General features: G+C 44.0%; 1 protein-coding gene across 2 annotated transcripts in view; it reads right to left on the bottom strand.

Annotated features, from left to right (window-relative positions):
* The window catches only part of LOC118777460 (astrotactin-2-like), a 286,377-nt gene that overhangs the window by 177,460 nt on the left and 81,263 nt on the right, over positions 1–27,654 (bottom strand). For both annotated transcript variants that reach the window (XM_036528373.1, XM_036528374.1), the window contains exons 3-4: positions 25,034–25,397; positions 3,441–3,509 (exon numbers count right to left, since the gene is read on the bottom strand). In XM_036528373.1, coding sequence (XP_036384266.1) covers positions 3,441–3,509; positions 25,034–25,397 — 433 coding nt within the window. The remainder of the gene's footprint in view (positions 1–3,440; positions 3,510–25,033; positions 25,398–27,654) is intronic.

Below are 27,654 nucleotides of genomic sequence, written 5' to 3'. Positions count from 1 at the left end.
AGAGTGAATTAATTTTGTTCACAGACAATGTATGTTTTTTTTTTTTTTTTGAGAAAACGTGAATGAATAGAGAGCAGGATGAGAAGAGAGGACTCTGCATCTCCTCCACCTGCCATGTGATAGCGTGTCATTTCCTCTCTGTCCACACGCTTCCACAGATCCATTATAATGAGATATGTGGACGCGGGCCTCTCTGTGGAGCGATGGTGCATCTGGGCCAGGAGGTGTTTGCTCATGATGCGGGTCTGAATAATTCCGGGCGTGTCTGTGGAAGGCCAGCGTCTGGTCCGCACCATCCACCCCCCCCTCCCCCCACCCCCACAGCCCAGGGACATTTTCTTTTCCCGAAGGTGTGTTCGGCGTGCGAGTAATTGCAGTAAACATCACTATCAGTCGAAGGCTTCGCGGCTGAGAGCAGGGATGTGCTTTTCCTGGTTTAACATTAAGACGGGAGAGAATTGCCAGTGGCCTGCACGTGGCAGGAGCACTGATTCAATGTGCCGAGAGCATCCCGCCGCTGTCTGATTTTCGGTTAGGTTCAGGTCTTTGTGTAGGTTTGGGGAACAATGAGAGGTACTGAATAGGCCAGACAGGACACTCCGCATTTTCACAAGACTTATCTTTACCGTTTTGTTAAATTGTTATGTCATATTGATTTCACATATTATCCACTGTTAACTTTCTAACTGTTTTACTGCTGTCTTGGCCAGGACTCCCTTGTAAAAGAGATTCTAAATCTCAATGCGATCATATCCTGGTAAAATAAAGGTTAATTAAAAAAAATAAATAAATAAAACAAAATAACTAAAAAAATACCCATTTAATGCCTGGTTACCATCTCCACTAAACAACTAAAAAGTGTCATACTTTTTGGAAACGTTTTGGAAATAAAGTATTGTCTATGCAGTTTTCAGCATGCATAGTCTAGGTCCTTACATCCTGGCTGCTCATCTGAACCTGATTTAAGGCAGGAAATGAGGGACTCCAGTCCAATCCAAACTAATCCAATATAATCCAATCCAATCCAATCCAATCCAATCAAATCCAATCAAATCCAATCCAATCCAATCCAATCCAATCAAATTCAATCCAATCCCAATGCAGTGAGATGACAATAATCATACCCCCCTACCATGCCACAGGTGTCTTTTCTTTGCCTTAATCAAAGGTTAAGCAGAAAATCCTCACTGTCCATTTCAACCTCATTTAAATCCGCCGAGTATCCCCCCCCGCCTCCCCTCCCAGGTCTTAATTAACATCGAGGCGGAGAGTTCATTCGGAGACTAGAGATTGGTCATCTAAATAAAGGCTGTGCGCAGAAAGCAACTGTAGAGAGGAGGGATGTACTCAGAATTCCCCTTTGGGCCTTCCACAGCGCGCTCGGATAATCCAGCCTCTCGTTGGCAAACAAACAGCCGCTGTGCAGCATCCACAATGGCTCCAGCTAAAGGAGGCCGTCAGCCAGCGAGCGGCTGGCTGCACATACACACATCCACATCCGCATCCACACACACATCCACATACACACACATCCACATCCACACACACACACCCACATCCGCATCCGCATCCACACACACATCCACACACACACACATCCACATCCACATCCACACACACACACCCACATCCGCATCCGCATCCACACACACATCCACATACACATCCACACACACACATCCACATCCACACACACACACACATCCACACACACACACATCCACATCCACTTCCACACACACACACCCACATCCGCATCTGCATCCACACACATCCACATACACATCCACACACACACACATCCACATCCACATCCACACACACATCCACACACACATCCACACACACACACCCACATCCGCATCCGCATCCACACACACATCCACATACACATCCACACACACACACATCCACACACACATCCACACACCCACATCCGCACACACATCCACATACACATCCACACACACACATCCACACACACACACACACACATCCACACACCCACACCCACACCCACACCCACACCCACACCCACACCCACGCGCGTCTCAGTCCCTGCTCCTCTCCTCTGCCCCTCCCACCTGTCCGTTTACTGCCAGTCTGCTGCTCGGTGGGGTCTCGCGGCTTCTAATTACAGGCCTCCTCCCACGGAAAGGGAACTCTGCGTCCACATTCGACGAAACGTCAACTGCCTCACGCGTATGGCCTGCGCTGTTTTGCTTATCTCTCTCCCTTCAGACACTAGTTTCCTGACTTCTGTGATTAAATCCTCCCCCTCCCTCCGCACCGCCTCCCCCCCGCCCGCTGTTATGACTACTTAGCTATCCATCATGTAATCTACCTTGTGTCCTGATACATGCAACACCAACAGCCGATCTGTTGTTAGGACCAGGAGTATTAAAAACCAGGCATAACTGGAAGGCAAGTCAACCACGCCTGCAAACACCTCACCATAAAAAAGAAGTCCGTCTTCCTTTCCTTTGCTGTGTGTTAAAGGAAAATCAGTCTGTCTGTTCCACCACTGTAAGGCATCAGCAGGAACAGCACAGCTGTTGGTCACAGCAAGAATCTTCAAGCTGCATTTACAATCTAACGCTGTTGCTTTCTGCACTGAAGCAGGGAAATAACTTTTCTTCCTGGAAAACGCACTGCTGTTTGTGTAGCCGTTTCCCCTGTAGACACTCGGTGCGAGGAAGCAACAGGAGACAGCATAATTCAAAATTGAACACAGAGTCAGCCAGATATAACAATGTAGCTACAAGTGTCTTCCGTTAGAATGTGTGGTAAACATTTTATAACTCAGAGAGGGTGTTCCTTATATATAGCTGCACCACACATACATGGGATGTGTTTATGAAGCTGATCTGCTGTGAACAGATATCCAAGCAGCCTAGCCTTCCTTTTAGGATTAGTTCTGCTAACATTCTTTCAAAGGAGAATATTAATATGCTCAGAAGAGATGCATTTAAAAAAAAAAACAAACACTTTTTGTGTATGTGTGCCATAAAAATTGTAACCAGTAAACTGCCAAAAAACAGATGTATGTTAGTTATTTAAAACCTTGGATAAAATTCACCGCACGCCATCTGCTTTTCATTAACACAAACAGCCTAGCGGAAGCCTTCTTTGCGAACACCTCAGAGAAGACTGCCTCCAGGATGTTGCATGTGGATCAGCTTTCAATTAACAGCTCAGTTACCCAAAATTAAAGAAAAGACAGCTGACAGGAGCCTGCCACACACAGAATTTTCTGAGGTGCAGGACCAGGAAACAAGGTGTAGACAGACGTGTGTTTTACCCTTAGCAACTGATCCTGAATCAGAATCAAGATTTTTTTTAAATCCTTGCACAGTTGGTGCTGGGATTAGGGGTGGACAATTTTGGATTTTAGAGCAGTTGGAAAGGGTAGAAGGAACCCGGATTTAGGAAAGACTGACCTGGATCACCTGCTGACCAGGGGGATGTGCAGTCTCTCGGAGTTCGGTTCTCCCAGTGGTTTCTTCCTCCTGGAAAACAGAAGGGAGTTTTTTCTCACATCTGTGCAGTGTGGCTGACTCACCGGGGGTAACAGAGGTGCTGCTTCACGATGAGGTTTTTACATACAGCTGTGCAGTGTGGCTTACTCACCGGGGGTAACAGAGGTGCTGCTTCACGATGAGGTTTTTACATACAGCTGTGCAGTGTGGCTTACTCACCGGGGGTAACAGAGGTGCTGCTTCACATCTGTGCAGTGTGGCTTACTCACCGGGGGTAACAGAGGCTTTACGATGAGGTTTTTACATACAGCTGCACCATACAACCCCAGTATAGCAAAGCTTTCATTTTCACACATTAACAAAGTTTTTTTTTAAAGATTCTAAGAAACCAGGACCCTAAAACACACACACACACACACACACACACACACACACGTGCAAACACCCTCAAACATGCGCACACACACGCATGCATGCATGCATGTGCACACAAATAACTGATAAAAATGACATTAATAAAGGCCATCAATATACTCACTATGTTTAAACAATACGACCTTAATGCATTAATTTTAAAAAAAGTAAAACTTTGTTCAGTTTGTTCAATTATGACTTAAGGACAGGTCTATATCTGACACTGCGGCTGCTGAATATAGCCCTATGCCTGTTTAAGACTGCAAATGAGGTGGAGGAGCTGATTGACAGTAAGTAGGCTCTCTGAGGCCCGAGTCTGCCCTTGGCCCCTTCGGCCTCCCAGGAGAACTCATCAGGGAAGACACAGCGGTGCTGAGAGCCACAGAGGGAAAATGTACTGCCGATCAGCTGTCCTCTCTGCCGCTCGCCTTGCAGTGAGCAGCGTGCCGGCATGTGAGAGAACACAGCTCCAGAAACGAGCATTCTCTTTTCCGCTGACGTGCTAACCAGAGACCCGATGCCGATAAAAACACAGGCGCTCTCATTACCTGTCATTCAGCGAGGAACACGCCTGACACTCGAATGCCACGAAGCTAACAAACTTGTGTCCTGTTCGAAATTATGTGTGAGGCTACAAGGTATCCACAACAAAATTAGTATACACAAGTGTATAAAGTGTATATTTTCAGTATATATTAGGCATATGTTGTTGCTTTATAAAGCATTAAAATGAAAATTCATTGCTTCACGGCAGCTGACTGAATGAGATGTATGCAATGTGCTGTTTCACCCTGTGCCAGCTGTCAAGAAGCATTGCATTCACTCACAAATCCTTTATTAAGTAGTAACACTGTGTTTGTTAAGGTGTTATATATACTTTATGAAGGTCTTAGGAGCAAGCACCACACAGTGAAGCACAGAAAGCTTATCCAATATTCTGATAGGTGGGGATGCATAGCAGTAGAAATGATACCACACACTTAACACAGACAGACAGATTATGGCTGTAAAAATAGGATACACAGGCATCCATGGGGAATGTGTGACTTAAAACCAGGACTCATTCATCTCAACCTATTGAAAGACATCCTTAGCACTGAGTGCCAGTACTCTGCACAGACTCATTGGAGGCAAGGGGCTCAAAATTTTTAAAAAGGACATGGCTTAGCAATGGCCCATCTTGCAGGAACTGGCACAAAAGTACATGGGCCCAAGCCCCCCTAGAATCCCCCTTGTGGTAAGAGTAACTACTTTTCCTGTTTGTAAGGACAAGCTCAGCATATCATATTAAAACGACTGTCTGATTCAAATGAGAGCTTACACTCGGGCTTTCGTGTAAAGATCCAGGAAGCAAAATAAATAAATAAATATAGACAGTGATAAAGTGGGAGCTGAGCACAGAGCTGGGAGGGTTAATTTCATGGTGAATTCCCCTCCGCTCCTGCCTGAATGACTCTGCAGAGATGCAGAGACGGGGAGTGCAGTCTCATCTCCCGAAAGCGAGGGAGGATGCGTAAGATCACAGGATGGTAGGGCGGCAGTGTGGCGCAGTGGTGAGGAGCAGGGCTCGTAACGGAAACGCTGCTGATTTGATTCCCCAATGAGGGCGCTGCTGCTGTACCCTTGGGCAATGTACTTAGCCCAGGATTGCCTCAGTAACTATGCAGCTGTATGAACAGCAATGTAATGTAGTGACGGCAGTCACTGAGTCTGCGTGGTTTTTAATTCCGTTAGCTGCCACCAGAGGGACGCTGTGCGGTGCAATGGGACAGAGGAAGCGCTGTCCCTGGGAGACCGAGGGGGAGAGGAGAGGGACATGAGAGGTGGATCAGCTGGGATGGAACCGGCCCAGGGGAACAGGAGGCTTAGCACACGGGTACTGAACAAACAGCAGGGCGGCATGGGGCGTCACCGCGGGAACCAAAAAGGGCAGACAAGCCCCCTCTCAGAGGCCAAGAGTGGATCAGGCATGGATTTGCGTAGATTACAAAGAGGAATAAAAAAAAAAAAATGAAAGCCATGATCTCTTTCGCATTAAGCATGTGTGTTTAAATCACAAACTGACTTCAAACGATTTGGCAAAACAACTTAAAATTAAAACGTATTCCAGGTCACTGCAATATCACCAGCTGTAGCAATAATATATTGTTCAATAACCTCTATGCTGACGTTAAATGTTCATTTTCCACATTTTCAATTGGTGTGGTTTGCAGAATCGCATCACAGGAGATAATATATTTGTATTACATGTACTGTACATTAAAATCCATGCATTCTAATTACTCCTCTTTATTACAGACTTGTAACCTATATCCCTACTGTATGTACATATGCAGGCATAAACAATAGGGCTGGTCATGTGTAAATATGTGTACATTTTAATAAGTATGCTTTCAATGCAGAAGCATGACATATTCCGGTCATTTATTTATTTATTTGTTAGTTAGTATACTTATTTATTCATTTACAGTGGATATAAAAAGTCTACACACCCTTATGATAATACAGGTTTTTGAAAGACAGAAATAACAACATTGTAAATGTCAGACTTTTTGCATCTGTAATGTGATCTTCCAACAAACAAAAATCCAGAGAAAAAACAAGTAGTTAATTATTAGGAACATTTAAATAATAATAATAAAAAAACTACAACACCCTGATTGCATGTCTGCACACCCTTTCATAATTGTTGAGAAGTACCAATCAGGAGAGGGATATAAAAGAATGTCGAAGGCACTGGATGTACCATGGAGCACTGTCAAAACCATCATCAATAAGTGGAGAAAATGTGGCATCACAGAGACATTGCAAAAATCAGGATGACCCTCCAAAGTTGATGAGAGGATCAGGGTGGCTACAAAGAGGCCAATAGCAACACTGAAGGAGGTACAGGAATTTCTGGCAGGTACCGGTCACTCCTTGCATGTGACCACCATCTCGCGTATTTAGCACATGTCTGGGCTATGGGGTAGGGCGTCAAAATGGAAACCCTTTCTTATGAAAAGGAACATCCAAGCCTGTCTAAATTATACCAAAAGATTCATTCAGTCACCCCAAACCATGTGGGAAAATGTGCTATGAACTTTTCGGCATAAAAATTGTAAAAGAGCCAATAAAGCTCATCATCCAAGGAACACCATACCGACTTTGAAGCATGATGGTGGTAGCATCATGCTTTGGGGTTTCTTCTCTTCAGCTGGGTCAGGGGCTCTTGTCAAAACAGATGGGATAATGAATAGCTCCAAATATAAAGATATTTTGGCACAAAACCTGCTGGCCTCTGTCAGAAAGCTGATGATGAAGAGGAATTTCACATTCCAACATGACAATGACCCAAACACACAACCAAGTCGACCAAGGCATGGATTCAGAAAAGGAAAATCAAAGTCTTGGAACGGCCCAGTCAGAGCCCAGACCTCAATCCCATCAAAAACCGGTGGAATGACCTAAAGGGAGCTGTACACAGGAGATCCCCATGCAATTTGAAGGAACGTGAACTTTTCTGCAAAGAAGAGTGAGATAAAATTCCAAAGTCTAGATGTGCAAAATTAATAGAGACTTATTCAGAAGACTTGCTGCTGTAATAAATGCAACAGGTGTTTCCACAAAGTATTACTTTCTCTCTCTAGATTTTTGTTTGTTGGAAGATCACACTACAGATGGAAAAAGTCTGACATTTACATTGTTGTTAGTTCTGTCTTTACATTTCAAAAAACCTGCAATTTCATAAGGGTGTGTAGACTTTTTATATCCACTGTATGTTCATTTCACAAGGTTGAAAAGAATATCCGTTATCAATGTTAACAGCAATCACACTTATTAGCATTAATGCAAATGACCACCCAAAGGGCGAGATGCAGTCTCTGGAGGACTGTTTAGTAAATGATTAAATTAGCTCGTTATGTTCGGGGTCTTCTGGGTTAATGAAAGGCAATGGGCTCATGACCATCTCTCTCAGAGCCTCCTGTGCGATTTCCATTCACAACACTGATTAATATGTGTCAGACCTATTTGCATAATATTAATCTGACGCAAGAATTACTTAACGCTTGTTAAGAAAAAAAAAGAAACAACATTATTCGTATAGGCTGTAGATGTGAATGTTACAACCGGACGGCATAACACTGACGTGGGATAGATTCAATCCAGCACAGACCATGGATTACAGACCTGCTGTTAACTGGTAACAGAAAAGTTCAGAAATTGTTTCCAATTTATGTATTTTTTTTTTCTTCTGAGGCATCTTACCATTTTTATTGTTGCAAAACCACATGGATTGGCCTTTCAGAGAGTATGTGCAGCAAGGATATCATTTTTCATTTTCATTTATTCACTGATTTTTATTTTTATTTCTTTGAGAACATTTTGGCTTGCCTGGCGTGAACCCACACACTGCATCGTAGTAGCCTACTTGGAACGCACCATATAAAGAGAGAATTCTTTAACAACACTTTCTTCTTGTCAGCTTGAAACATTTTTCTGTCTTTCACAGATATGGTTGACATAGCAGAACTTGATGCAGTTCAATCTCAGTTTTTTTTTATTTATTTTTATTAACAGCAAATGTACCGGTATGATGTCTGATGTGTGGCTGATTTTGATTGACGCCTGACTGCTTTGCCATGGATGGATGCTGGCTTGGGGAGAGCTGGTGAAGGAAGGCTCTTTCTTCCATTGACACTAATCAGGCTTCATTTAGCGGATACTGTTGAGGTTTTTTTTTTTTGCTAATATGCCCTACGCAGTTTGAACAATCAACACACGGTGCCCTTTAGATCAAAAGGACGCCCTGAAAGAGGACAAGATGGAGAGGAATTTAAGGTTTTCCTTAACTGCCGCTACCCCTTGGTCTCACCTCTTTGTTTAACCCTGTGTTAATGTGGAGCTCCTCTTTAACAAGGAACAGCGTTTACGGTGAGTCCCACAAACCGATCGTTTCCAGGATGGTGAAAAAATCGGAAAATATTTGTCCCCAGCAGCCGTTCTCATTTGGATACCTCTGTCGAAAATGTCATGGCAACAGGTCTCGTTAGCGGCGGTAAACATCCCCTTCCTCTTTTGGACGGCGAGCTTTTGAACTGGAGCTGCGCCTCGGACTCCTCTTTCTGTCCTTTTTTCAGCCCGGGTCTTTTCTTTCTGTTCTTTTCTTTCTGGTGAAGTGTCAGAAATGAAAGGAATAGTTGCTAAAGGTCAGGTGGAGCGGTCGGCCTTTCTGAGGGGCTCCACGGAGGCTACCAGAGGCCCCTTTCAATTTTGTCTGTATTTATCGGTCACCTCCTCCATCACGCCATTTCACACCTACCCCCCTCCACACACACACACACACACCACCTTTTCCGATTACACCAGGAGCCAAACGCAAGAACAGAAACTCAAAGGCCACTATGACCACTCACTTCAGGAGACACAACCCTGTCACAGTGACAGTTAAATCAAAATTAGCTCTCAACCACATGTAACCATTGTAAATCAATGTCAAATCCCAGGAAAAACATGAAAGGTAATCTATGCCTTTAAGCACTAAACACTTACTGCGTGGCACTGTCCTGTTAGCAGCAGCCTTAATAGTCTGATATGAAATTGCCATTGTGCAGTAATGAAAGTTGGAATATAAGACATTCAAAGTAAATTTGGTAATTTTTCTACTTCATGAAATAAATACAAAATGAGATGAAGTCAAAACACACTAACATGGGAAAACACAAACTTGTGATGACACAATCATATGCATGCACGTAATTTCTACACAAGCAATGTTAGAGTGCGCGCGTGTGCGCACACACACACACAAAAAAAAAGAAAAAAACAATACTTATATTCTTCCAGATAAATGGCTGCCATGGCAAACCTGTTTCCTGTTTTAATCTCACTGCAGTCACTTTCAGCTCCTGCTTTTCTCTCAGCGCTGGTGAGAGGACACGCTGCAGCTGTTTGCCATGGGCAACATGAACGCAGGACACAGGGCACGTCTCATTTACACTGCCCACTGCTACAGCGCCCGTCACAGCCGCGCTGCAAATGAGCCCTGAGAGAGCAGACTCGCACCAGCACCAAAACAGTTCAGTACGTTTCAGTACAACAGAGCGGACTGAAAACAGCACCAAAAACATTTCAATATATTTACATTTCAATACAATCGGCGCTGTGGACAGAGGAGGGAACCTTGGACGACATAAAATATTAATGCGCAACGTCACTATGTCTTTGTGCATGTAGGATAGAGGAATAACTCAGAGGAATGACGCGTAGCACAGCTTACTCTTAGCAGGACTTAGAGCACACATTATAACGTGCCGTGCTTTTAAAACTCTATTGTGAAAAGTATGTCTATTCAAGGTAATTTACCTGCTGGGTTCCAGACCACCATACCATACATACTGCAGAGAAATATATCAGATATTCACATATGAATTGAACATGCATTCTAAAGATGTATGCAGGAAATTGCTTACATGAAAATGGCAGTTAACAGAGGAGGTCCAGTTCCCTGGTCCTAAGTACAGTTCCCTGATTGGGACTGCTTCTCTCTGCTCAATTATGTGCAGCGGGGCTTCAGCTTAATTACTAGAGACAAATATGGTAAAATGAGTCTTGACACGACCATATGAGTCGTGTATGACAAATTTTTATTGCTACACAACATTGGTCTATTTCAAAATGTTTCAAAGACGTTGCTTCAAAGAAGCTGAATCTCCCATCGGAAACTGGGTGGCCTGATACACGTTCTTTCATGTTTTTTGTTTTTTTTTTTTTTTTTTTTTACACCAAAGCTGTTGGGAGAGCTCTGCACCCTTCGGCACGCTTTTGCTCCCAGGTTTCCCTTGTTGCCATTCTCCTCATGGGCCGGGGAAGCTGCGAAATGAATTTATTTCAGCACAACTGCGGCTCATCGGAAAACAGCTGCTCTGTCTGCACGCTCCCAGAGTCGCGTCCCCGTTGAAGCCTCAGTGCTTTCCAGCACTTGTAATATAATCAGCTGTAGAAATGAAAAGAAAAGAAAAGAAAAACAGCGCAGGGCAGCAACACCAGGCAGTTTTTAGGGGTGCGTTTTGGGGTTTGGGAGGAGTGTATGAGATATACTGGTGACTTTGCTGATGGCTAGCCCTGGGTCTTACTGCAAAGATCATCGGATCGGCCCATCAGATCACTCTGAGAGTAATAACTCTAATCTATAGATCATTTGCAGTCACATCTGAGAAGGTTTATATTGATTCCATCCTTTTTTACTGGAAAGTGAGCGTTAAAAAAATAATCACTTTGAACTTATCATTATCGTCCTATTGCTGTGATGCGACCAGTTCCATCCATCAGAACTTGCGCGGTTTTTAGCGTTCTGGTTCTGATTATTATTCTGATTATGTCTGGGGCTATGCTCTTTGGCCTACTGCAGCGTCTCCTTCTATTGGCCCTGGGGGAGCAATGGGGCCTCCCATGGATCATGGCCTCTTTGTCTGTTACCACATTTGCCAGCCACTCTTCCTGTTTGTGTGCCACATTTGTAGATTTTTTGACATCTTTGTGGACAGGCTGTTGAGAGAACGGCCTTCCAGCAGTCTCTTTCATCCCTCAAGATTGCCCTATTTTTTTGGGGAATTGCATGCCTCTTCTCATTTGGAGCTGACCCCGGTGAAACTCCTCTGTTGCTGTAATTACCATGGATTCACACACCAGCTCCTTTGAGTTTCAAAATGAGCTCCGTTTTTTTTTTTTTTGCCCTCCATTACTCCAAGGGGCACTGTGACATTTTTTGTGTAACATTTTTTTCCCTTAAATTTTAAATTCTAGATAATGAGCAACCTGGCAAAGACAAGCAAAGTGCTCCTTTTAACCTACAAGACATGAGGTTTGGGTTCCCCAAGGCTACATTTTCCAACATTTACTCTTTAAATCTACTCTCCAAAGGTAAGCACTCCGATAGGTTACCACGACTGAACAGACCTCTGTGAGCTTTCACGCCCCCTCAGAAGGCAAAAGGGAGAAGGTGCTGAGAAAGAGCAACGCAGAATGGCCGGCCTAGGCGATATCGGCTCTTGATAACCTTTGAAGACTCTGGAGGCACTGCTAATGCATTCATCTGTGATCGAACTCTTCATACTGTCCCTGGAGACTGCAGGATCAATTCAGCTCTGCACCAGAGAGCCGCGTTATGGCACCGCACTCTGCATGATAGAGGCTTGCCGGGAGAGGGGGGTGGGGAGTGCAAACGCATGAAATAAACTGTAAGCTTGCTCATCTTGCTATAAGAGGTCATTTCCTGTGGCTTGGATAGGGAAATAGATTTATACTTCTCCATCATTAAAAAAAAAAAAAGACTTAGATAGCCAGTAGCCAGTTCACTTACATTGAGGCCCTGGTTTAATCTGACTGCAGTGTGATTTGTCGTTAAGTTGACAAAATTTTGGTCGCAAATTGCATGAATGAATTTTTTGATTTCTTGCGCGCCTTCGTTGCTTTGATAGTCACTGCAGTAAGCGTACGACTCTGCCTGTCTAATTTCAGCATCCTAATTTAAGGATATAGCGCACTGCTGTTGCATGGACGTGAGGCCGCCTTGGAGCTGGGTTATTTTTCCCCTGCTGTTTGCGAAATCTCCCGAATTACACCCGACAGGGTAAATCTATTGATCTGGCCTACTTTGCTCTGTGGTAATGGAGTTTTGGGCTAGCTACTTCAGATGTGTGTCAGGGTATGGAAAAGTCTTGAATCTCCCATCTAACAGGGGAGTGTGCGACGTGGAAAACCTGTCATAAGCACCCAGAATGCAATGCTGTCTGAGGCTCTCACTCTCCAGGGTTCCAGTAAATTCTACACAGCTGTGCTGCCCTGGGGTGGATGATGCAGAGGAAGGGAGGGGGGGGTAGAAAGAGGGAGGGAGGTGTGTGTGTGTGTATGGGGGGGGGGGGGGGGGGGGTTGGTGAGAATACTATGTTGGACCCTTAGGTATGCCCCAGGTAAATGATATGAAGTGCATTGTTTACATAACTCCACTCACGTCTCGCAGTGACATCACACAGAACTGTCAGTTGTCTTTTTCCCTGATCATATTACAATTTGTCTTTATGTTTAAGAGACGAAACAAGCTATTAGGAAATTTAGGTTTCATTAAGTATTTTTTAAATTTAATTTAAGAAAAAGTACTTTATGAGTAGATGAGATTTCTCCAGTGGTGAAACACTGTTTCCCTTCCCCCCACCACTTCCCCAGGGAAACCCTCAGAGAAATGACTGACACTGACTGTAATGAGAAAGTCACTAAAGGGATCGTCGGTACAGTAACAGCAGAGCATGCACTCAGAAGCTTCCCAGCACTGAACATGGAGGTACATCAGCAGGCCTGGGAGGACTATTATGCAAATAGGATCCGTGCAGTGTATCAATTTGTAACTATCTGAGAGGATTCGCTTTCTCGGAATGTGTGATAATTCTGAAATATTTCACCATTCTGGCACCATTGCAAATTGCACGCATGCAGACAGAAGCTACGCTAATGTTCCAGCTCCCATTTTCTTGCTGTTGTTTTAATATGTAATTCGCCAGTTTCTCACGCTAAGCTGGAACCTGGAACATGGCCATGCCTAGTGTCCCTGTACAAGAAGTGTCTGTATGTGACCTGCGGAACATGACAAAGAGAGAATGTTGCATGACAAAGTCCTAGAAATACAGTGTATCAATTCAAAGTCTGGTTCTAACCAGAGTCTGGTTCTAACCTAAGTGAATGGGTAAAACAGCTGACCTCGGAGGAGAATGAGAGGTGGGACTGAGCCAGCTCTTACTCTCAGCCACCAGCAGGGGGCGCAGAGGTCAGGCGAGCACCCACGAGTGTCTGTTTGTCTGACTGCCTGTAAACAGAATAATGTAACCAAAACAATCCCAGATGGACCCGGATGGAGTCTAATGACATGATTGCCTATGGGATGAGGAGGAACTGATTCCATTTTAGGCAGGAGATGAGTACCACTTAGGTTGGCAGCGGTAAGCACTCTACCAAATTTTGCACATTAGCATGGAGGGACTTACAGGGAGTTACAGCACTGGCAGTCAGAAATGGACCGCCATCAAATACAGCCTCTTTCTTTCCCTCCAGACATTTATTCCTGCAATTAGAGCGCAATATCACTTCTGCCACCACGGCCCTCTCTTCACAGCACGGAATGGACAGACGTGACACCATGTGACCGCCGTTTGAGCGAAACGCGCCACCTCCCTGCCAGCTGAGGGCGATGTTTTCATTAAAAGCTAATCAAGTGTGTCACCGCTGCCGCTTTGAAAAATCACTCAGAAGTAATTACAAAGACGCGGTAGAGCCGCGGCGAGCTGCAACGGCCGCAGAGAACGCCAGCCGCCTTCATTACAGGCGGGGAGTGCTATCCAGACCAAGACAGCCATTAAATGGAGCACTTTTTTTATTTTACCTGCTATCTGTGTGCGCAGAAAACAATGGGTTAGCTGGGTCACAATGGGGATTGTTAGAGTAGCATAGCGGTACAAGAACTGGGCTCACAACCAAAAAAAAAAAAAAAAAAAAATTGCAGGATTGATTCCCAAGTATGGCACTGCTATTGTGCTGTTGAGTACGGTACTTAACCTGAATTGCTTCTATAAACTACCAACTTTATGAAAGGACTGTAAGTGCAAACTTGCTACTTAAGCCACTCTTGATACGGGTGTCTGCAAACCGCAGCAGTGACACAGCGTTTTTACAGGATGAAATGAAAGGAGAAATCAAACACGGTCGTTTTGGTGTTTGTTTTTTGTTTAATGTTTTTTTTAAGCATTGATAGAATTTATGGTAGGGATGTGCCATGTGGAAGATGAGACCAAGAGCAAAGGACGGGGAAGCAATGTGAACTGATCGTCAGGAAAGAGGAAAATCAGGAAATCAGGAAACCGGCAGGTAACAGGTTTGAATCCTTGGCTGAGGGTGCTGCTCTCGCGCCCTTGAGCGAGGCGCTTAACCCCAGCTGCCTGTGTAAACAGCCAGCTCTTCACGTGGATAAAAGGGCCAATGTTTGCATTCTGAGTCGCACCGGAGAGAGCGCTGCCCGTCGAGCAAACAATGCAGTCCAACAAGCCTGCAATGGAGAGATGAGATCTGGGGGAGAAGGATGCTGCCATTACCAACCCAAACCCCCCCGTAACACCTCGCAGGGCCCGAATCTTTAACAGCCTCGTGCTGAACTCGCTCACTCTTATGAATCTCCTAATCTTGCTGAGCAGTGACAGAATTGTTCATTCAGATACGACGCAGGAATTGAAAGCTCCAGCGCTGGCATTTGAGGACGAGGCGTCGCCGTGCCGGGGCTGGGGAAGGCCGATCGGCAGATAACGCTCCCGTTGCCCTTTTCTCTGCGGTCTTCTTGGCATTTAAAGTTGTGTTAACACCCAGGGACGTCACTGTGTCAGCGGCCGCTCTGATCCTGCCTGATTTTAATGTTAGCAGGATGTGGCTGCATAATGCAGACACCTTTCTGCCGGGGCCATACCTCCTGAACTCATGTTTACAGTGTGGGAAACTGCAGGGCCAGACACCTCTCATAAGCACTGCTTATTGTCATTTAGCAGACGCTCTTATCCAGAGCGACTTAACATGGACAACAGTTTTTACATGTTACATGTACATGATATTTCCTGAGGCAATTCTGGGTTAGGTACCTCGCCCAAGGGCACAGCAGGGGATTGACTGCAGTAGGGAATCAAAACAGCGACCTTTTGGGTTACGAGCCCTGCTCCTTACCACTATGCTACACTGCTGCCCCATAGGAATAGGCATACACTGTTTCTAAAGACCCTTTTCACTCCTGGCGATGTGATAGAAGTATGCATCATTTTGGAAAATACAGATCCTCACCTGTTCCAAGTGAAGGCCATGCAGGAAATGAGCACCATCATGTCCTCATGTATTGTGTCTGAATGTGTATATATGTGTAGCATGCTAATTTGAGTCCATACAGCAGTGATTGCCTGGCTTGACTGAGAAACGCTTCAGTGGCTGCATTTTCTCATGATTGCAGTGGCAACCACAAGGCCATGGCGCTCATAGCATTACTCCCTATTGGATGCATGTTAACAATTTAGCAGTACTAAAATGCCAGTGGTTTTGGCAGGTCATGACCATGACGTTCTGCATGAATAAAATATGTAAAAATGAATAAAAGAGGAAGACATTATACAATAAGGATGGACTGTTTTTTTTTTATTTTATTGCTGAAACAACATGCCTATCCAAACCATTTTTCTCTGTGAAGGTTTGCAGATATTATTGATTATGCAAGCTACACCTTTCTAAAGCAAAAAAAAACAAAAACAAACACCGCTTAAACATTCCAAGCATTGTCTAACCCTTGAGCAGTGGGGGTGCGCAAGCTTGAAATGGAGGAGGCCAAAATCTTACTTTCAGAAAACGGCTATTTCCTTCACACACTTTACATTTGTTTGTCTTGATTAACAAGAGTGGCAATGAGCTGGATAATCCATACTCATTGGCAGGTAATTCCCTTTCTCTCATTTGCACCTTAAAGAGTAGCATTCTTTTTTATGCTGGAGAATTTAAATGATGAATGCAATTTACCACAATCAATGTAATCATTGCAACATAAAAAAGCTAATAATTAATCAAGACAACACTTAACTTATACAGGTAAATTGCCCTGTAATTGCATACTGCTCTGGCTTAGAGTGCAAATAAGGGCAGCTGTAGTGAATGTCTTCACAATGTGTGTGCATTTCGTGAGCATTTACGGCGAGGGTCTACTGAGGTGAGCTGGTTCGAGCCACAGTCACATAACCCGTGTAAGCTCTGCACAACATCATGTGACACAAAGAGAAACGATTCTACCATAAGATTTGATAACAGAGAAGGAACTGCCAGCCGACTGTGTGTATTATACAGCTGATTAATCACTGCGTTGTAAATCAAGCAGAACGAACCAAACCCAGAGAGAAATGATTCATTTGAAAGTAAAAAAAAATAAATAAATATATAAAAATTCTGCGTTGTCGTCTATTTCCAGCAAATGAACCCTTATTGTCTTGTAAATTACTTTTGCATTCCCGTTCTTCCTGGTACGGTTTAATGCGATTTTCAGCATTTTTTACAAATAACGAGGACGTGGCTAAATGCGGAGCATCTGGCAGCGCTTAGCTTGTCGGACGTGGCCGTAATCAGCCGTAGAGGCGAGGAGCTGACGGAAATGCTCCTTCTGATCACTTCAAGTAGGTGACTGTTGTTCAGGGGTTTCAAACACTTCATCTCCGCGTTTCAATGTGTGTGGGGCGAGCACTGCATTTGGACATGCAGAAAGCCACTTGGAGCTGAACACAAACAGTACTTTAGGCGGGAGCGCTCTGAACTCTCTCTCACTTCAGAAAGAGCTTTCATTCATCTGTTTAAGGTACAGAGACCGCTCCTGTAACTGGACTGTGCTGCTCGTAATGCGAGGGTCACTCTGACACTTTGTCTCTTTAATTGGGATTTGAATGAAGTGTGTAAATTCATTCAGAGGCCTTCTGTGAAGTAGACCGGGAGAAGCTGTTTCAAGCTGAGCAGTGAAGCACAAGAGGCCACAGGTCATTAGGTCGGGTTTTGAGGTCTTTTTCAAACACCACAGAGCATTTCCTCACCCAGAGTTATTAATGAATGGAAGTGGAGATGCTGCAATCCTCCAACACTAAACCCAGCACAGTGATGGCAAGCTATGATTGGTTGAACGATATCTTCTCAGAAACCTGGTCTCATAGCCCAAATGTCAGAACTATCTTCCAGAATAGCTAAAGTGTGTGTGTGTGTCTATTTTTTTTCTTCAGGGGTACATCTAATATTGATATGTGATGCAATCCCAAAACATCTCACATCAATGATTCAGTCACTCTGGACAGATATTGTTTTTTGGGCTATAAGTCCAGGTTCTCATCAATGAACCTTCTTATGGTCACAACTTCAGATCCAACATCAGTGTCTACTCAAGGACAGATCACATCAGAGCCAAGGGAACAGTCAATCTCATGCTGGTGCTTAGTGCAAAATTTCTGAAAATCAGAATTTTCCTTAACTTGTAACTGCAAAAACATCAAGTTTTCCTTCTTCTGAATACAAACAGTTGTCTGTTGATTTTTGCGATTGCTGAACTGTGTCAGTGAGGGGTAAAAGTTGCACTTGCATTTAACAGTTAGTCAAAGTTACAAATTTTGATTGAATCCTGACCTTGATCTGACCAACTTTTTTGACTTTTATTAAACATCTTCAGGAGCTTTTTTTAAGTGACATCTTCAACAGTCAAGAAAACGAACCAGAAAATATTGTGGGGGAACATAAAAAAAAAAACTTAAATACGGTACTCAATGTTATGCACAAAGCACCACAGTGGTTTGATTGAATGTTCCTCATAGATGTGTGCAAATTACCCTCCCTAAAAAGCTCACAAAGTATCGGCTGCTCCTTCAATAACACACTTAGCGGTAAACGGGCGCTCGAACACAAAGAGCGTGATTATCGCGGATGCCAAAAAGGAGCTGACAAAAATATCTGTCACTGTCTAGCAACACAGGAAAAAGATATCAATTTTGCCACGGGTACAGAGGAGTGTGTTGAAATAGATGAAAAAAATAAGACGGAACGACTTGACTTTTTCAGAGCTCATCGGCGAGACCCGTGGCTGCATGTTAAGGGTGCCGTCTGAGTCATTTTTCTTTTGTACCCCTGCATCAAAGAAAACATGCCACTTGCTTGTCCCTATCAGATGACAAACAGATTGCTGTAATAAGCACATTAACCCCGGCACCGCAGAGCCTCTGAATCAGGCCTCTTTGTCAGTGTTCTGCGTGTCATCCTCGGGGTGGGGATTAATTAGCAGCCCAAACTGTGAACGGCGAGGCAGCACGCGTTCTCTGCTGATTGAACGATTGAAATACACTGGAGGAAATAAAATGACGTGCGCGCGAGTGACGCTGTTTCTACAAATGGGGACTCTTTCACTCTCACACACATACTGACATACAAACACACAAATACACACACACACGCACACACACACAGACGCAAGCATGCATGCACAAACACACAGGTACACACATATGCACACACACACACACACACACACACACACGCATGCATGAATGCGCTCACACACACACACACACACACACACACACACACACGCACAGATCATTTACTGAACCATCCCAAACAAGCCTTTCTGATTCCTGCCTCTAGCCATGAAGGCAAACTTTAAGTCACGGATAATGCCAGGCAATCTTCTTCGGTGGTATTTTATGGAGAGCTGCCAACGAGCACGACAGGTTCTCTGCCCTTCACTGACTTCCCTTGAGGGAGAATCAGTAACTAACCAGACTCTACGAATTAGGTGAAATCACCCTCAGACTATGTTGACTGGGAAACATCGAAAAAGGCATGTGTTATGCTCCGTCTGAAATTAAAATGATATGCATGTTCTATGTTGCATTTTCATGTCTGCCATGGTGCAAACAGCGTGCTCGCTGAGGTTCCTAAAATAAAGTAGACCATTTGGTTATGATTCTAAAATCACCCTCTGCCATAGCGAAAGCCTCAATCAGACAGTTACCGTTTTCTGTATTTTCAGATGAAGTCCACAGGGCAGTGGTGTGGTTCTGTGCATAGGGAATGGACCTGAAAAGCTTGCAGTTTTGAATTCCAGGTTGACCACAGCTCATACATTGTTGAACAAGGTGCTTATCTCAGTTACCTCAGCAAACTTTCCTCAAGCAAAGGGGTAGCATATAAAATGCAAATGTCTCACTTTGTAAACCTTTCTGCTATAGTACATTCATCATGCCCTCTCTGGGAAAAACAGAAAAAGGAAATCATTTGAGGTGAACATCTAACTGGACCTTCAAATGAATGAATAAAAACTTCAAATAAAAATTGATTACAATTTGCAAAAAAAAAAAAGGTAGAACGATTAGTCATACACAGCACACACCAAGTCAGTGGCCCTTCTGAGGCAGACTTAGAAATGCACAGAACATCCAGGAAGACTTCCCCTGGGGTTTACTCTCTCACAGAACAACCCCAGACACCTTTTAAGGGGCGATTAATAGTGATGCCAGGAAATAATTTCACTTTTGTCTTGTGCAGCATGTGCTCGACTAGGCCCTGCATTTGCTAAGAGAGGCAATTGACCAGAGACAGGATCCAGAATTCGCCTGCAGTCTTCAGTGACATTAATGCCGATTCTGCAGTTGTGTGGGAGGGAAGGTTTGATAGGAGACAAATGTGGATTTGCAGAAATGTGCTGAGCCAAGTAGGAATAATCTGACTAATAATTTTGATGATTGCTGTATTATTTAAAATGAAAAAAAAAAAAAAAAAACGCTGGGGAAAGCTGGAAATAGCAGAGCAAAAAGTGCTCAGGTTTAAATGTGCTGATTTCTGTCTGGTTTGACAAGAAACCTGATGGTTCAGTAGCTGCCTCCCTCTCCCTCTCCCTCTCTCTCTGTCTCTCTCCCTCTCCCACACACTCATTGCTGACAGCAGGTTACTTGTTCAGAGTAAGATCACGTGTCACTCTCTCCCTTATCTCTTTCTCTCTCTCTTCTCCCCTCGCTCCCTCGCTCCCCCTCTCCCTTTTCCTGTCCTCTCCTTCGTATCTCTCCATCTTCTGGAGTCATGATCAATGCAGCCTGCGAGGATTCAGACCCTGGGTGCCGGCGGGAGACACCCACCCGTGAGCCCCTGTGGAAGAGTGTTTAAAAACAGACCAATCTTCAGAGACTGTGGAGGAGAGAGGCCAGCTTTATCTGTAGTGTGGAGCATGGCTGCGTGTGCGTGCACGTGTGCATTAATAAGCGCCTTTGCGTGCATGTGTGTGTCACTGTGAATGTGCATACGTAAAGAGCCTGAGGTTTTATTTCCCCTTTACACGGTTGTCAATCATGCCTCTGTGACCAATAAATATGCACTGTTTCAGCTGATGCTAAGCAATGCTGCGATATTTAATGACCCTTTCATTATTTGCCAGGGCCCTGGAAGTCTGCAGTACATTGGGAAAAGAAGGAAAAAAAAAGATCTTTGTACATTCCAGGAGGAGGCCATTCTACTCTGATGTACTGTGTCTGAATGTTAAAAGGCACCACGGTTGTTTTATGGGCAAATAAAACCCAAACAAAATATTCAGCTGCAAAAATGTATAAATCTTCCTTCTGTAGTACAGCACCTGTTATTAAGTTTATGTTTACTTGGTGTTTCATACCAAACACCCTCTCTTTGTTCATATTCAATCCCAAATTTAATTTCTTGTTCTGTTAGATACGTATGCTAAATTACAACTGTGAGGTGAATTATTAATAGTTTTTTTGACAGAGGAGCCCCACAGTAAGTAGCCTTTAAGATAAATCGATGTTGCTGCAGTGCTTGTGGCTGTACTGTATGCTCCTTCCTCTCACATCTCTCTCTCTCTCTGTACAGTAGCTGCCTTAATTAGCCCAGGCAGCCAGCTGATCTCAGAGCAGTTTGAGTGAAGCAGAAATACCAGGCCATCACACCCATCACACACACAGGTGGGGAGGTAGAGCAGGTAGTGAAGACCAGGTTACTGTACCTGGAGGTGACTGTTATAGGGAGGGGGGGAGAGTTTTCCAGTCTAACTGCCATGGAGCTTACACAATGTTTGTTTCATAAATTTACCTCTCTGCAAAAGACACTGGTTAAGAGTTGAGCAAAAATAACATATGTGTAAAATTAAGCACAAAGCACCACAGAGGCTATGTGGTTAAATGCATTTATATTTACTGGAAAATGATCATCACGCTTCACAAGCGACCAAGTGACCTTACTTTCAGACAATATAATGACTCAAAAATACATTCTGTACTTGTCATGCAGTTTCCCATAAGTGCTTCTTGTCTTCCTTGCCACTGTGGAGTTGCCGTCACTCTTTCCTCTACCTTTACAATACATTTTGGCGTGTTATGATTTTAAAAGCTAAAAAAAGAGCGTGTGGCTGAGGACAGAGTGTCAGAGCTTTTTTGTCTGCCCCGCTGTGTATTCCATTTCGCCACTCGTCTACCTGACCTGTCACCTGGAGATGAGAAGTTATTTTACTTGCTGCGGCTCCGTCAGGACGGGACGTGGCCAGACGGACATCGGTGGCGATGCCTGTGGCGTGTCCGTCCGGATGGCTGGAGAGAGATTGGATACTCCGCGGCGTATCGGGGGACGCCTCGCTGACGATTCTCAGATCCCGCGCACCTGTCCTCTCACATCCGTGACCCTCTTAATCACCCCCCGCCTCCGCCCAGACGCTCACTCATCCCCCCACCATCTTTCCCCCAATTCAAATCTCAGATGGAATTACTTCCACCTGAACCTACCTGCCTCACAGCCAGGGGCTCTGTACTTTTCCCGCTCTCTGTTCTGTGGGTTTTCGCGCTTGTTTCTTGGGATTTCGTCAGCGCTAATTTTCGCCCTGCTGCGTCTGGTGCAAAGATTTGCTTTCTCGAAACAAACAACAACAAATAAAAAAAAAGAAATAAAGAAAATAAAACAAACGGGTGCTGTAGCTATTGAGGAAATTGTTAACTGCTGGCAGTGTAGCATAGCGGCAAGGAGCAGGACTCGTATCCGAAAGGTTGCTGGTTTGATTCCCTGTGGGGACACTGCCGCCCTTAGGCAAGGTACTTAACCCAGACTGTCCTCAGTAAATATCCAGCTGTATTATGGATAAAACTGTAACATATTTATGCCTTATCTGTGAAAGGACAATAATGTAATGTAATGTCATGCAGACAAAATCCCAAATATAACTGTCAAACTGTCTCATTAGACTGAAGGACTGAAGCAGTTCAGGATGAAGATCTTGGACTCGTTGGTTACATCAACACTTGGCATTTGAGCCTACAACAGTCTGGTTAACTGCACTGTCCTCTACGCACTGCATCATATCACATGACCCTGTGATTAATAGAAAGAGACATTGTGCCAAACTCTACTCTAAAATGCTATGTTATACAGTTCAGACTTTTTCACCTGGATCTATTGTAACCAAGGCAGACATTATAGTCTCTGATTTGTAGACTCAAGAAAACAATAAATAAACTGTAGTTCAAATATCTTATACTTTGCAAGGGTGATTTTGATAATTAACCCTCAACTGAATGTCATGGCTCTGCTGCCTAGCTTCTGAATTGGTGTATTTGTGCAGTTCCTTAACTCCAGCTTATTTGCATTTCACTTTTCTTGTTGAATTTTAATATTAATGTTTCAGTATGTCACAGGCCATTTTGTCTAGACCACTATGGTCACGTTAGGAAGACCAAACCTGTATTTATTTTTCCCAAACTGTATTGCATGGTGGAGGATCATAAAGGTGGCAGAGTGCAATATCTTTGCTCTTTCAGAAGATCTTTGTGGGAAATTATGCACCCAGTTCCGAGTCTCCTCTCCATACCCTTGGGCTGCCATGACAACGCCACTCTTTGTTTGGTGACAATACCTTACAGGAAGTGATTAGCACGAGGGCAAGTTTGTAAAAGAAGGTATCCCATTGTTCTTTTCTTTTCTGACAGGTGTTGGAATGAATTAACCTTCCACAGGTCATCTGGCTAGGAAACGGAGTCATTTTTCTCCCTCATTCTACAGTGTCCCTCAATCACTCACTCACGGGGCTGTTCTGACTCACAGGCAGTGAGGCTACTACAGTAAAAGCACTCAATCACTAGAAGAACTTGATGGTGAAAATGCAAGGTTGGGGGGGGAGGGGTGTTTGCTAATGTTTCAATATTGCAGGAAATAATAATAATGAAAAAACTTCTGCATCTCCTGGCTTCACAGACTAATCTTGAGGAAACTTGCAATTCAATCAAAAAAAAAACCTCCCAACTTAATCTGGAACAGAAATACAATAAAGTGACCCTTGGCTTCAATCAAAAACACTAAGCCATTTTAAGGGAGAAGTCATTTTTTGTTGTAATATTGTGCTGGATTAATCTGGGACTTTTTTATTTGCATTTAGGTCACACAGTGGGAAAGACTGACTGTACTTGTTCAACTGGCTCTTCAAAATATACAGCTTCACATATTGTGAGGATGCTTACTAATTCAGTCGAGTTCTCTCGCGTGCCTTTGACCCACAGAAGCCATTCTTACACTAAATTGTTACCAGCAATTGCCGCTCCTTAATTGTTAAAGTCAATCTGTCTAAAGCATGTTGCATTCATCATTCATTAAACATTACAGTTGCAGTATGCGGGTGTTAACATGACCTTACTGTGACCTCCAATCACTGCAATAAAATTAAAGGTATTCTAGACAGCCCTCTAACTACAAAATACATCACTCCTTCCACACACTAAATTCCTCTCAGCAGGATCCGGTTTTACCCTTGTGACTTCCTTATCGGAAGGCACATCACCGTCTTTATTGTGTTAACTAAGGCTTGAATTAAATCAATACACTGAGCCCCCCCAGTCATTAACAAATGACCAAACCAGCATCCATGAACATCTTCCACGCCGGTTACATCAACGACCTAAGACCAGTACAATGCATTTCATGGATATTGGGGTCATTTGCTCTGGTTGGCTGGTGGGTTGGATCAATGCCTCATTAAAACTGCATGTCAGCAATTATTTGCTCATGCTGTCTTAAGGCATTCACCTGAAGGAAAACCCTTTAAAACTGACCATAAAGCAAAGTTATAGACCCAGACCCGCCAATGCCTTCCCCAGCTTTCAAGTGATGCCCCCTGGGGTCGTTATGGTAACAGCATTGATGACACATGCTTTAATTCTACTGGTTGTCTGGTCCCTAGCAAGAAGAAAGGAGCATTTAATACTGAAAAAAAGGAATGGAAAACAGTCATGAGCAACAGAGGTGGCCCGCCCTTCATGGTGAAACATCTTCTATTTTTTTGTAATATATGTCACTGTTTTTTTTTTTTTTTTTAATTTAAATGTATTCATAATATTTTGGGCATCACAGTTCGCTCTTTATGAAAGATATTAGACTTTCATAGGGGAAGGACCAGAGTGGTCTGTCATGGTTAACTGTATTCATCTTAAAGTAAAAACGTATTATTGGTCTTTGGAATTTTCATAGACGCAAACCAGGGCGAGGCAGCCCTGTTTAGACTGGACGAATGGGAGACCATGGACAGGAAACAGACCCACCTCTCTTGCCCAGGCTCTCCATGGTGTGGGTCAGCTGGCTGCTGGAGTCGTCCTCCCGCTTGCAGTCGGCCAGCTGGTTGTGCAGCTGCTCGCCGTGCTCGTCCTCCTCGCAGTCGTAGTCGTCCAGGATGGGCGTCTCGCGGATGGGCATGCCGATGACGGAGCCGTGCTGCTGCAGCCGCGACCCGCGGAAGCTGTCCCGGGCCTGCGGGCCCAGCAGAACCGACGGGATGTAGTGGATCTCGTGCGTGGCCTCGGTGCTGGCGCTCTTCTGCGGGACCCTTCTGCGCTTGCACCAGCGCTGTCGGGTGTACAGCACCAGGGTGAAGAGCAGGATCAGCAGCAGCAGCGCGATCAGGCCTCCCTGAGACACAGAGACACAGGGAATGAACACATGAATCAGCACGGCCGAAATCCTGCTTAAACCGCCAGGGTGAAGAGCAGGATGTGAAGGGCGATCAGGCCTCCCTGTGACACAGACACAGGCAATGGACACATGAATCAGCACGGCCGAAATCCTGCTTAAACCGCCAGGGTGAAGAGCAGGATGTGAAGGGCGATCAGGCCTCCCTGAGACACAGAGACACAGGCAATGGACACATGAATCAGCACGGCCGAAATCCTGCTTAAACCGCCAGGGTGAAGAGCAGGATGTGAAGGGCGATCAGGCCTCCCTGAGACACAGAGACACAGGGAATGAACACATGAATCAGCACGGCCGAAATCCTGCTTAAACCGCCAGGATGAAGAGCAGGATGTGAAGGGCGATCAGGCCTCCCTGTGACACAGACACAGGGAATGGACACATGAATCAACATGGCCGACGTACTGCGTACAGCACCAAGGGGGACAGCAGGATCAATCGGGTGTACATAAAAAATACATAAAAATACATAAAAATTAATCTCAAACTGAACAACAACAGCCACAAAAAAGAAAGAAAAAACAGGCACTGAAACTAAACTTTACTTAAAACAAAAAAAAAGTGGGGAGTGATCAGGGCCTCCAGGAGACACAGACACTTTGAATGAACACATGAATCAACAAGGCTGAGATTGTGTGTAGAGGATCATCATAGGATCATCAACAGCAGGGCTATCAGGCCTCCCTGAGATGCAAAGGAGACACTGCTGAGACGTAAATGAAAATGCCAGAGATACATTGCAAATTAAGACAACAAAGATATAAATGAACACAGAGTTACACACAAGACACTGCTGAGACATTAATGAACATTACTACGACATACATAAAAATACATGATTTAGACATAAATGAGCATCACCAAGAAATAAAGAATGTTGACATAAGATTATTCGTCTAATGTCAGTCAAGTCTGTGGGGTTTAAATATATAGAAAGAGAACATGGGGCATGAGGCATGTCAAATAGGTTCACAAACATACATCTAGGAGAGGTATGTCAGGCATTCCAGCATGAAATCGTCCCATGAAAAGTAACAAACAGGCAAATGTGAAAGGCGCACAAGATTTATGACTAAATAAACTCTGTGTATTGTGAATGTATCAATTGTTACTTGTTAATGTGTGCATTATTTCTAGTACAGGGCATATTTGAACATACATGGAAATGACAGTAAAGTATGCATTTTATTTGCACCTTTGATAACAGAAGACATGTTTGTACTTTTGTACTTTTTCATAAGGATTAGAATCAGAATCAGAATCAGAATAGACTTTATTGTCATTGCACGGTGGGGGTGCAATGAAATTGTGGGTGGTCTGCAACAGGTTTATTAGGTCAACATCAGATTAAATTGGCCATCAAAGGTTAGTATTAATCCTCTAAGCTGAGTTGCATGTTAACCAGATCATTATTTCTCCTGGCACGATGCAGTCTTGTCGGTTGATTCTGATCTTTTTTATTCTGTTGGTGTCCTACTTGAGTCTTTCAAATCTTGAATATTTCCCTTTTTCATGTAAAATTTCTGTTTAAGAACTGGTTTAATTCTTCATGCTTCTGTCAGGATCTCTCCTGTCAACATCTAGAAAATACTATGTCTATGTGAACAGAAATACTTCTAATGTAACAGGAAGAAGAAGAAGAAGAAGATGAAATGTAACAAACTCCTCTCAATCAGAAACAGGAACAATGCAACTTTGTGATGTGGTGATGTGAAACGTGACAATAAATTATTCAGTCTTATTACTCTTTAAATTAGCAGAAATTCACACGCTCGCTCCACGCTCTGCTTGTTCCGCTTCACGCCCAAGCACAGATGCATCAAAGTCACTCCAGCGTTTACGCTCACACAGTGTTAATCAACATATTTCACACAGTGTCGCTTCCTAAATTCAGCCAAACATTTGCTCGCTTCTCTCAGTACATGGGCCATTACAGACTCCAACTGCTGTGTCCATTCTGCGTTTGAAAAATACATTCAATGCCCACTGCAGACTGGAAAAAACAGAGAAAACGCACACAACATTTTCCAGTCTTATCGCGTCCGTCGCGTTGCAAGCATTATATTCTTAGACGGGAGGGAGTTATTAATCACGGGTTTTAAAATTCCATCATCATAAAGAAAAACAAAACTCTTCCAAATTATACCTCACGCTCTTCTGAGCGCTCATAAATCAAAGCTGAGCGGCAGACACTTCA

Source organism: Megalops cyprinoides, chromosome 5 (assembly GCF_013368585.1).
Source record: "Megalops cyprinoides isolate fMegCyp1 chromosome 5, fMegCyp1.pri, whole genome shotgun sequence".
Lineage (NCBI taxonomy): Eukaryota > Metazoa > Chordata > Actinopteri > Elopiformes > Megalopidae > Megalops > Megalops cyprinoides.
Note: the sequence above shows the minus strand (reverse complement) of the source record. Positions and strands in the feature narration are given on the sequence as shown.